The sequence below is a fragment of the Melozone crissalis genome, unplaced genomic scaffold (genome assembly GCF_028551555.1).
Source record: "Melozone crissalis strain CALT ecotype California unplaced genomic scaffold, PUWL_Pcris_2 ptg000006l_1, whole genome shotgun sequence".
NCBI lineage: Eukaryota > Metazoa > Chordata > Aves > Passeriformes > Passerellidae > Melozone > Melozone crissalis.
In genome coordinates, this window is record NW_026535784.1 from 46,259,488 (window position 1) to 46,271,933 (window position 12,446).

A 12,446-nucleotide genomic window follows, 5' to 3' on the forward strand; every position below is an offset into this window, starting at 1 on the left:
TCTTGTATGCAACACATTTTTACTAAAGCTTTATTAAATGAATTGCAATAGCAACGGCTGCCATTTTATAGCTATATATACATGTGTGTATATATATATATATATATATACACATACATGTGTGTATATATGTATATATATGTGTGTGTATGAGATATTAATTTATTTAACACAACAGAGGCTTCTGCCATATGATACAGTTTACTGTACATAAGAAAAACTTTTAACACTGTACAATCACATAAAGGTCATATGCACTGTTGCAGTGCAAAAGTAGATTTAACTGTAGTTTTTACTGGCATAGTAATGGCTTTTTGTAATCCTACAAAATTGCATTCTGGTATTATGGGGCCTGAATGATCTTTAAACTTCATTTGTTTTCCTTTCCTTTTTTTTTTCCTGTTTTTTTTGTCTTTTTGCCCTTTTTTTTTATTTTCCATTTTTCAAACTGCAGTGTTTGCCTTTGGTCCACAGTTAAAAGGATGCACAGCAGTGGAGCGCTGACTGGATGCAGCAGAGTACATGAAAAATACTTCAGTTATTGCAATAATAGTAAAAAAAGGCGGTGGGGGAGGAGGAGCGAATGCCCTTCTGTAAAGTAATCTTCAGGGTTTTCCTATGCATGAATCGCTGCTTGCTTCCTATATTTAAAGTATATGAAAAGCCTGAAGTAACCAAAACCTAACATGGTGATAAACCGAAGAATATGTGATTCAAGTAGTACAGAGAATAAGGGGAGGCAGAAGAGACCAAACTGTGAAAGCAGAGAAGAGGAGGAGGAAGAGTTGCTACTAATAGTTCTGATTCTTAAATAAAATAAAGAAAAAAAACCCCAAAACAACCCCTGAAGAGAAAATAACCGTCAAACAAATAATAATTAAAAAAAAACCAAAACAAAAAACCAACCCAAACCACAACCCTCAAAACCAAAAAGTAAGGAAAAGAAGAAAGGTTACATCCATGTTAGTCCCACAATATTACAGCTGCTCCTTGCAAAGGGAGTCCTAAATAAGAAACAGTGAAGAAACTCGTTCTGATGCTCAGATGGAGGTGCCTCGGTCTGGGTCGCTACCGATATTCAGGCCCAGGGTGGGAGTTGGTTGGTAGGGGATAGAGGACATTGTTTTGATGGGGCTTCTGAAAAATCCCCCGTTGGGTGCCCTGTGCCTGAAAGGGCCAGTTCGGTGCTCGGGCACGCTGCCAAAGGAGAATCCCGAGGCGGCTTTAGCAGACAGCGTGCGGCTCAGAGTCTGGATCTGCTCTGGTATGAAGGTGGTTGTGGTGATGTGAGTGTTCCTGAAGTCACTGATTTGCTCCAGTGCCTGACGTGTGGGTAAAGTGTCAATGTCCAGCGGGGTCAAGTCAATCGATGAGGTGGAGAACTGTTTATGGGGACTGTCGTCGTCTGTGCAGAGGCTGTTCACGCGCCTGTGGAGGTGCTCCAGGTCGATCTCCTTGTCATCCTGGGGAATGAGAAAAACAAGAGGCACCACTCACCATCGCCATTTGTGCTGGGCTGAAGTTTCACAGGGTGATCAGCACTGCTCGGGGAGCGCAAGGCACAACTGACTAGAGCTGGCTCTTGGCCGACGGTGTCTTGAGTGTCACCAGCGAGCTCCCCCACCGCCTGAAGCCAGGCGGGCAAAGCCAGACTGAGGCAGACCCTTACATCACAGCTACCTTCAAACCCTGGATCCAAACAACAAAACTCAAAGCACCACTGGTAGATTTTCAGGAAAAGGCAAGCTTGGAGCTAGGTGGGTTAGACTAGCAACAGCTGAATAAAAGTAAACTGCATAATCTCAAATGCCTGGAATGATGCCAGTTCTTCAACTCCGCAATGAGAACTAAATTTGGATGTCAACATGGGAGGCTCTGAGGGATCAGGTTGCCATCTTTGTCATCCTCTCAGGGTTTAAGGAAGGGCTAGAAACTTCTCAGGTTCCTTTTTGCCTTTATAATGTAAATTGTGGTATAGAAAAGCTGAACATACAGAGAAAAAACCCCAAGCACTGGTGACTCATTGACATCGAACAGAAAGGAGTACACCAGGCAATTTTAAATTACAATGCCAACAGAGGGATTAATTATCTCCTCACCTACAAAGAAGCAATTCCATCTATTCTGATGGAATTATACTTTTGTGGGTGAGAAGAGAAGGCAGCCTGATGTATTTATTATAATATATCATTGCTTCTCTTACCTCTGTCCCTTTTCCTTCTTAAATCTCTCTTCCCAGAGAACTCATTTCAACAGGTTTGTTTGTCATAATTGAGAATTTAAATTCATAGAAGTTAAAAAAGAGGAGAAAGCCCTAGGTGACCCAATAAATCACCTGTGTTGTACATACATATTTCTGCTGAACTGCAAAACTTAATTCCAAGCAGCATTAAGTACACACAGACAGGGATATTCCCTCAGTCTAAGTAGTGCAGCTCATTCAGAACAAAAATCAATTTCAACTAACCTTAAAATTTACCTTAATCTTTGTGAAATTTACTGGCTGTTCCAGGCCACTAGAAATATCTCACACTCTAGGACCTCACAGAGGATAATTAGGCAGCCGATAGATGTGCACTGATGACTTCCAGCCTTGATTACTGAAATTCATTGACTGGCTTGATCCAGAGCTCCCTGAATCAATGGCAAGACTCCTAGTATACTGAATTGGCTTGAGATCCCTCCTTTCTCTAGGAATGAAGTCAAGCACTCAGTCCACACCTAGAACAAACTGCAGGAGTTCATCTACTTAGCAGAATGGATCACTGAACATTTGCGCTGGCACCACGCCAAACACACAGCCCGACTGGAGGAGACTGAGAGGCCAGCTCCCCTCCAGGACTGCACCCTCCGAGGGCAGGGACACGGAGACAAACCAGGGAAAAAGGGGAAGGGAACAGGGTATCAGGGATCTCCCAGGGACTGGATGATCACTGACCACAAGGGCTTTGGTTTGAGCTCATCACGGGAAGGAAAAAATGCAGTGCTCATTCCTTGGACTTAGCTTTCTGTCTATCGTTTATTCACAGGTGGACATAGACATGGATGCACATAACAACCACACAGGTGACATCAAATCCAAACGCATTCACCAAACGCTATCTCCTCAAAAAATTTGGAGCTGCATATGGATGCAGGAGAACTGGGGCCACATCAGAAGCTAAAGAAATATACAGAGGCTCGATTAGTGTGTGCAAGTCATGACTATGTCTCTGAGGGACAGTCCTAAATATTTTCCTTTTTTTTTTTTTCTGGTTTCTTTTTTGTTTGTTTGTTTTTAATTTTGAAAAAAAACAAACATACAAATACTTTGTAATTTAAAGTGCCAATTGGGAAAAGATTGGAAATTCATAGTTTCTGAGCCTCTAAGATTAACTCAAAGTAGTCCTCTTTCTTTTACAGAGATGCATTTGGGGCTAGGGTCAGACCAGTGAAAAGATATAAGCGGTGATAATCTCCCATGCTTAGCCCACAACCCAATCTCCACCCAATCGATACACCAAAATGAGACCCACTCACAGTAAGATTGTGCATATCTCCATAATATGATCTTTCCTCTTCTCTCTTGTGTGATCAGTAGTGAAATATTCAGCAGTTTTCACATTTAAATTATCATCAGGCTTCAGAGTCAACATCCCATTGAGATTACTGGGGCGGTTCATACTTCTCTCAGAGCTACTGTTTAAGGCTGTCTGCAGACTCAGGCAGACATCAGTGAATGGGTTACTTCTGGCACGCGACCGAAATGTTATCTTCGCAACCATTAGACAATTTTTTTTCAGTATAAATGCTTGCATTCTGGAGCACAAGATGGCAGCCACCAGGAAAAAGGGTTGGCTTGCTGACCACAAACTGGCCCAATCTGACCCCCGATTCTGGACTAGTGGCCTGGAAGAGCCAATGGATTTCATGGAAGCTAAAATGAATTTTAAGAAAGTTAGTTAAGATGTATTTCTTTGCTGAATGACCCCCACATCCAGGATAATGGGGACATTCAGCACGTACGTCCACGTTAAACTCAGTTTTGAGCCAAGCTTTTCAATTTAATGTTGAGATGAATGTTTAAATGCTAAGCTAATGAGAATATATTAAAGATCAAGGAGGCCAAATTATACCATTTGTGGAAAGTACACACTTGAATTTCTCAGCATTTGAAAATTGAAATAGAAAATTTTATACTTGTGTAAAATATCTGTGTTGGCATATTTTTCTTTTCCTTTGTTATTGATTTTCATGTTTTGCACCAGATAAATATAAAGTGTTAAGTTCTGAATATTTGGGTAAACAACAATCAAGTAAATTTTAGTGTTTTAAAATAATTTACCAGGTAAAACTACATGGTTTCCATTCCTGAGAAACCCAATTTAAATTCTAGAGATTCCTTTTTTTTTTTCCTTTTAATAATGGTCCGGTCCAGATCTTGAACAAAAAAGAAAAGAAAAAGAAACAAAGAAAAAAGAAAAAAAAAAGCTTGGGAATTAAAACAGGCAAGAAAAGATTAAATGTATTTTAACATCAGTGCCAATGTTGTCTAATTAGGTGGTGTAATTAATCCTGCCTGATTAGACAGCATTAGATTAGCAGGAATAAACACAATGGAGTAACTGCAGAGAAGGCAAGACCACTGCACACAAATTAACATCAATACCCCACAAGCTACACAGATGTGCCTGAGCTACAGAGACAAAAAAGCTGTTTTTGACAGTGCTACATTTATGCTCTTATTTAGGTTTAGGTTTGGGTGTTGCTTCCAAGGATATTTTAATAAATCACTTTGTCCCTAATTTTCTTTTTAGCATTTTGTAGAGGTAAAAAGTTAATTATGAATAAAAGTAATTTGGTGCAAAGTTGCACAAGGCTCAGATGGCTAGTAGAGGGACAGGTAGATTACCACAGGAAGAAAAGCATTACACATGCAGGTGCAGAAGCAAACTCATCTCAGGTGTAAAATAACATATTTCTCTGTGGCATCTGTACAAGATTTTCTGAAACAAACCTGTACTAGGTTTCAAAAAAAATGTCTGGCCTGAACCTGAAAAATCTAATGTAGTCTTGCTTCCCTGGACTTCAGATGAAATCAAAAGAACTGAAGTTCATGGAAGTCTCAAGAGTTTAATGTTTCTGAAAATGGGCACAAGCTTATGCAAGAAGCTAACAGCTGATTTAAGGGGCAAATTTTGCAAATGTATTTTAAATGACTCAGCCACTGAGCTTAGGGGACATATTTTTCAAGAAGAAGCCAAGACACCTAGTGAGAATTAGCTGTCACCAATGGGAACAATGAACTGAATATTGATGTATTAATAATGTACTATTCCACAAGTAACAATTGTGTTTTACTCAGAATAGTTGCATATTTATACATCATCAATATACATTTATTTTTATTCAAGCTTTTCTAGAAAGAATAGCTGGAAAGATTTTGAGGAACATCATTTACGTTAAAAAATCAGGAAGCTAATGAAGTATCTCTGAATTTGATTCCCCACCCTCTCTAGTGCTATAAAGTCAAGGCAGCAATCTTTAGGGTGCATGAAAATTCCCCAGGAGAAATGGAGGGTCTAATACCTCTTTTGATGGAACCCGGGAGCCTTTCCTTTTATTCCACCACGTTTCCAACATTGCAATGAAACAGGATAGGACAATCCCTGCAGCGAGGATGCAGAAAACACCTGCAAAACTTTTTATGTCCAAGGCACCTCCTTTCTGTTTGGTATCCACAGATGAGTAAAGATCACACTGACCGTTCTTCGGCCACCACTTATGCTTCAGCACGTCCATGTCGCCATTCTGCTGCAGCTCCAAAATCCTTGGGGAGAAAGCACAGAAACAGGGGTTACAGTGGGGCAGCAGCACCTGAGAGTGTGAAGGTGGAAATCTGACTGCCTGCAACCTCCCCACGTGTCTTGGAAAGCCAAGCAGCAAATGAACCTGCACAGACTGATTTAGCCAGAAAAGAAAGCTTGGGTGTGGGCTTGCCTGTTAGGCTGAGCATATGGGTATCTATGTGCCACTCCAGATACAGCAAAGCACACTCAAATCTCTCTTTCCTTCTTTTAACAAACTCAGTGAAAATGCTTTACTTCATATACTATATTTTCTCAGTTGGCTTTTATTAGTCTAGGGCAACTGACTTTCATTGTCCATTATATATCTGACAATATTTTGCGTCCTAATCATTGGAGGAGAGACATTTCAATTAAAAAAAATCAGACGGCATATGCATTTCAGATTTACCATCTTATACACAACATTGTTGCAAACTGATCTTTATCGTCTTAACTACATTTGCTGCTTTGGAGAGAGAGCAAAGCCATCTTATTGCAGTCAGTGATGACCTAAAGCAGTCTTGCTTAATGTCAGAATGCAAGGTGATGATAAGTGGTTCCACAGGAAGGTTCCTTACTGTGGAATTCACTTGTCCTTGGACCTACATACCCAGCCTCATGCCAAATATTTCCTGGGCAGCTTGCAAGGACAACATATTTAACTAGACTTCCTGTGGGATGAAATGTTTGAGAAATGAGAATTGTGTTTGGAAGAATATTTTCATATTTACTCCATTTATTTCTGAGGAGATAGGTTTTTTTTTAAAGCATCCAGAAATGACTAGAGTAACAGCTGGATGCCCCTGATTATCCAAGATGAAAAAATTCAATGATTACACCAAAAACGAATAAAACAATGGAAAATTTTTCGTTCATGTAATGAATTTGTTTTTTATTTCAGTGTTGGAAGGCAAACAATTACTACTGCAATCATTTGACACAGCATGTAAAAAAGTCCAAGTGCACACAAACCAACAGAGGTCTGGGATATTGCTACCAGAGAGACTGCAGTGCACTGCAGGAGGAAGGAAAGCTGTCCCACTGTCCCAGGGCTACTACAACAGCTCAGTGCAGTGATCTCCATCAGCCTCAAAAGGGAGCTTGAAAGTACCTGGGGCCCACAGGGCAGCTGCTCTGTGCACAGGTGACTCAGTCTCTGATGCTGCTTCAGCTGGTACTTCTGTCCACAAGGTCACTTAATTTGCTATGGCACATCCAAATGGCCACATACTTGTCCTGAGGGCTTGCCAGGAATGGGAGGCATGGCACAGCCACCAGGGGCTGAAATCCCAGCACAGCTCTGGAAGGAGCTCCCACTTCCCACCTAGTACTATGTCTGGTGGCTGGGATCATGACCTGTTCAGAGGGGAGCAGCTTGTTCACCTCTGTGCTGTCCCAGAGGGAACAGTGCCCTAAAAGGACAGATCACAGGTGCCACATGAGTCCTTAGGGATGTCAGAACCACCGTGTTCATGTAGCTTTGAGTTTGTAAGAATGGGACAAATTCTGTGCAGTGCCTGCTGACAGTACATTGCTCAAGGTCCCACCCTGGAGAAAGGTATTCAAGGTCAGAGATGCCTGGAGTACATTTTGACCCTCCCAAACCCAGACACACCTTAGGGAAGCCTCATTCTGAAGCTTTCTGAGGGAGCAGGGATATCTCAAGGATGGGAGGATAATCTGGTTTGTTGTAAGAGACTAAATGAGCTGTTGTGAGCCACCCATGTTGAGATGAGCTTTGGAGGGATGGCACTGCAGGCAGGACTGCTGCCATTGCTGCCTGCAGCTGCCTCTTGGGAGTGTGTAGAGACCCAGTGACAGGAGGAGATGCAACTGGGATAAACTGGAAGATAAGAAATTCCAACCAGATAAGAGGAGAATCAGAGAGGTCAAACAGTGGAACAGAGAATTTATGGCATCACCACCCCTGGTGAAATTCAAAGACCCAGAGGGAAAGACCCAGGGCAAACTGACCTGCTCCAAACAAAGGGCTGAATTGGAGACCAGATTACTGCTCTGCAACTGCAAACAGGGTCCATACCCCACCCTGGATCATGGCATACAGTCCTTATGGAAAGAACTCACCATAGTTCTGGTTCTCACTGCCCTGAAATCCTGTACTAGGATTTAGGTGAGTATTTTGGCCCAAACATTCCATTCTGAGAGGTCAGCAGGAGCAGACAGCCAGCATAAACAGAACCCTTTTGTATAAGTTCTTGTGTAGTAATAGGAAATTAATTTTCAATGCCTAATCCAAACATACATAGTTTTATATTTAGGAATTACTGTACTATCTTCCCAAGGCAGTAACAGAACAACATCCATGGGGTTTATTTCTTCCAGCAGTGGCTCTAATCCCTGAGCAGGGTGATTTTCTCTCTTTTATTCAGTCAGGAATAGAATGAACCATCCAAATGATTGCTCTATTCTCATTAATTAAATGATTCTTCACTTGTCAGTATAATTCCTGATTACACAAGACATCTTTTTAACAAAAGGCATTTGCATAAAGACATTGAGCTTTGGCTTGTTCCTTAACGGAGATTTATCCCTAATTGTAGTCCTGGCAATTATTGGCAATTTTCTTTATGGGTGTAACATACAAGTTCAATTCTTTAAAGGAAAACATAAAACATGGAAGTAGAAATTGGGGATAGTATTGGTATTATTACATGGGAGAGCTCAAGAAGTGGAAAGCTTATAATGAAGCCATGTAAAACTGCAGCTGCAAACAGATGTTGAGGAATACAATATATATTGAGAGATATGATAAGAGCACTAATATCTAACTATGTTAATGGAATGCAGAGAAAGAGGGAGATTCTGCTTCTGTTAGGCTTCAGAAACACTCAATTTCAGAACTCACCTGTTTATGGAATCAAAAGAATAGTTAACATATTAAGGAGATTTAACGCTTCTAACCTGTTCCTAGTTATGAAAGTTCTGTCTTTGTGGCTCACTGTCAGAAACGAAAATTGCGCTTTTATAGAAATTCCAGGGAAAACAAAGGAGGAAGGGAGGTTCCTTGCAAGCAGGCACGCCTGCACACGGGTTCTGCTCTCCCTGCGTGCTGCAAGGAGGCTCCCACACGATGGCACTCTTTCCATAAAAATACCGGGATTTTCCGCAGCTCCTGGTGGCTTCCCTGATACGCTAATCAGACGTACCTGTTGGGTGGCAGACACTACAATCTCTTCGTTATTTGATTTCCAAATTTAATAAATGACTAAAGTAATAAGGCACTAACTAAATGCTCTGAATGATAATGATCTTCCAATGCTATAATTCCAGCCAAGTGCCTCTACTTCCTAGTCCCAGATTTTTACAACTGAATTTTTTCCTCAATGGCTCTTTTGAACCTGCTTATTTGTACAGACTAGTACTGTGAGACATAAGCCAGTGGAAATTAATAAGCAGGGTGCATAAGTTCGTGATGTTTTGAAATACCATAGTCTTAAAAAGCTTACAAAAGAAACCTGTATATTGAAATAATCCGATTTGTCCAAAAACCATGACCTTTAAAACTTGCTTATGGACAGAGTGCAGGTCTTAAATATATTTTTCTTTAGCAAGCAAAGTGTTAGAGTTACATTTTTCAAGGCAATGACATAAATTTATTGAGTGGCACAAATGAAAGGGTCTGTGTGCACTTTAACTGATTTGGCTCTGAATTCACAGTGCCCAGTGATGTCTCATGGATATAAACACAGAAAACAAAGCTGTCTGTGGTTTCCAAATCTAACAGGGATGTGAACAAATCCTAATGACTGAATGGGAATAGGGGTGGATTCCACTTAGTAACATACTTTGCTGTTGGCAGTGAAATGAAATTGCTCTCGAAAATACCCACAGATAAAAAACCCCCAACTTAATGTAATAGCAAGGTGGCACAAATGCTCTGAAATTGAGACCTCTGTGACAACACCTTTTTTGATCTAATTTCATTCTCAGCTATCAGTAGTGAGCATAAGATACGAGAGGCCATTTACAATGATATTGGAAATGCCAATGCATGTTCTGGGATGTCAAAGGTGACTGAATATCAGCTTCCTGCACCAGGAACATGTTGTCCACAGGGATAACTTCCCCACTGGCACTGATAAGGAAGAGGATGTGCTAAGGATGAGGTGCTTGGCTCTAGTCAGCAGATCAGACAACTACAGAGAGCAGATTTGCAGACCCAAGGTAATGAATGCTCACTGTTGAAGGTGGGGGGGGATGTAAATAATAAAAATAAAAATGCTTTAGTTGAGTACCTTTGGTGGGCTCTGCCTCAGGAGCCTGAGCCAAGGTCCCAGGACTTGTGCTGGCTCCCAGGGGGCTCACATGGGTCACCTTTGGGAGCACTCAGTGCTTGCAGATGGGATGGCAGCGACAAGACCTCTGGTAACTCCTGCAGTGGCTAGGCAAAAATCATTCCTCTGGCAAAACCTTCCCACTGGAGCTTTTCTATCAAAAATCTGATACAAAGTCTTCAGAATTTGGTTCTCCTCTTCAAGCAAGATATAAAAGCTGGTTTGCAAGCATCCTTCAATCATCAAAGTAGACACATAGGGACCCACCAGGAGTGTTTGTGGGCTTTTTACTTCAGTGAAGCAACTGCCTAAATCTTTCACTGCAATAATTGGAGTGATGCCAGTTCCTGTTGCATCTACCTGAGCAAGCTTTAGGTTTTGGCAAAGCAGGCTCCTCTCCTGGCAGCAGAGCAGCTCTCACTGGTGCCACCTGGAAGGCTGGCTCGGGGCTGCGGTGCCAGAGAGGGATGGCTGCTGCCTAGCCTGGCTGGCTTCCTCATGGGGAAGGAAATGGGAAATAAGAATGGAGAGGGGCAAGTAGGAGACTCTTGGAGTCCTTTCCATCTCCTTTCCCCTCTCACTGGTACCTCACTGTCTCGCTGAGACCTGGTGAGTTTTCATATTTCACCCTCATCTTGAGGCCTCGTGGGAGACACACATTGGTGCTCAAAGCCTTGACTTTGATGTCATAAATCATATTTATAATACTTATAACATTAAATTTCAGCCATAAGAAGGATGTGTGGGAAGGTGTAGGGCAGAAGTCATTGCCCTGAGGTGAAAGAAAGAGGGGAGCACTGCCAGTGCCTGCTCCCGAGTGGATGAAGCGATGTTGGGAGAGCTTGCAAAATAAGCAAAACACCTGGAAGAAGAGATCATTATATCTACATAAATACATATACCAGACCTTCCTTGAGCTAGAGATCTTGATATCTGTGAGAATTTTCGGTTCTGAAGAGACTGTTTTCTGTTTTTCTCTGTGGATATTTTTTTTAACCCAGCTTTTTAATGAGCTGCCAATCATGGGCTCCATGAGAGGAAATGCTGTGTGCCAGCCAAATGCTGCCAGATTAGATGAAGCAGCACTCCCTTTGCACCCATTCCCACCACTTAACCCAGCAAAAGAGTGCCCGTGGGTCCAGCTGTGAAGCCTGCTTTGTGGCAGGGACTCCAGGCAGATTTCAGCCGGGGAGGCCCAGGAGGGCAGGCAGGTGGCCGCCTTCTGATGTGCCCTTCAGCAGGGCTCGGCACCACACTGCTGTCAGCAGGAAGGCAGTGCACAGAAACAAGGATAAGCATCTTGCCTTCCAGAGATGACAGAAGCAGCAGTAGTAAACCAGAGCTGCTGTTCAGCATTAAGGATTTGCATATCAAACAATATTAAAAGAGAGAAAGCAGCTGACCTTCTGTTTTGTTCAGCAACAAACCATTACCCTCCAAAGATGTAGCAATCATCACTTGGATGCCATAAATTAGTATCACTTTGTTCAATTTAGAGAACAACTTTTTACTTCAATCTGTTGAACTTACATAGATACTCTCTCTCTCAAATGCAGAAGGGTAACCTTAAATGAAATGGCACATACAGTTAAATGAGATATTACTCTATTTATTATATGACTGGTGGAATTTGATAAGGATGGCTCTACAATAGTTTTGTTCAAGCTGAACAGCTTTGCTGAGCACATACTAACAATTCAGAAACCTACATAAAGATAAAAATCAAGTTATTAAAGATCTTCTGCTTACTTTTTATACAGAAAAATAGAAGCAAGCTTTAATGGCCTTTCACTGTGAAGAACTTTCCTGCTCAGGAGAAAGCAGCGATAAAAGTATTAGTAGTTATTTCTGAATCCCAAATGACAAGAGAACATCTACAGACAGTTGCATAAATATGATGAGTTCATTAAGCTCAGTGCTGTTATGGTAAACACCAAATTAATTCATTATGGCGAGTCACGGTACACCGCCAGCCTTATTAAAACAAAGAAATGTACTTTCAAGGTACATTGGTTGCTGTGCACTACCCACATTCCAGCCCTCTTTTAGAAAATTACTTGAAAAATGACAGTTACTAAGCTTTATAAAAAATTCAGTACTTCATGGCCCCATGAACACCCTGGACTTAATTTTCCTCTTGCTCTCATTGCCACAAGCCAAAAGCAAGAGCAGGGACAGCCAGTGGAGTCTGCAGAAGAAGTGAGCAGGATTTGGTGTGCTCCCTTCCACTGGGACAGCTCTGCCCTCCCCATCCTGGGAAATGTGTCTTTCTAACTGCCTGTGCTTCCAAAGTGCCTCCAAGATCAGCTGTGATGCATGGGAC

General features: G+C 41.7%; 1 protein-coding gene across 4 annotated transcripts in view; it reads right to left on the bottom strand.

Moving 5' to 3' along the window:
- Positions 1-947: 947 nt before the first annotated feature.
- GRID2 (glutamate ionotropic receptor delta type subunit 2) overlaps positions 948-12,446 on the bottom strand; it is a 671,892-nt gene continuing 660,393 nt past the window's right edge. Inside the window, exons 15-17 of one of the 4 annotated variants that reach the window (XR_008484345.1) lie at positions 5,569-5,809; positions 3,520-4,419; positions 2,241-2,731 (exon numbers count right to left, since the gene is read on the bottom strand). Coding sequence is in view for 3 of the 4 variants with exons in the window: in XM_054295276.1 (XP_054151251.1) it covers positions 1,041-1,463; positions 5,569-5,809 (664 nt within the window). In the remaining variant the exon portion in view is untranslated. Of the gene's footprint in view, positions 1,464-2,240; positions 4,420-5,568; positions 5,810-12,446 lie in introns of those variants that run through there. The other 3 variants (XM_054295276.1, XM_054295268.1, XM_054295256.1) reach the window with 3 other exon arrangements.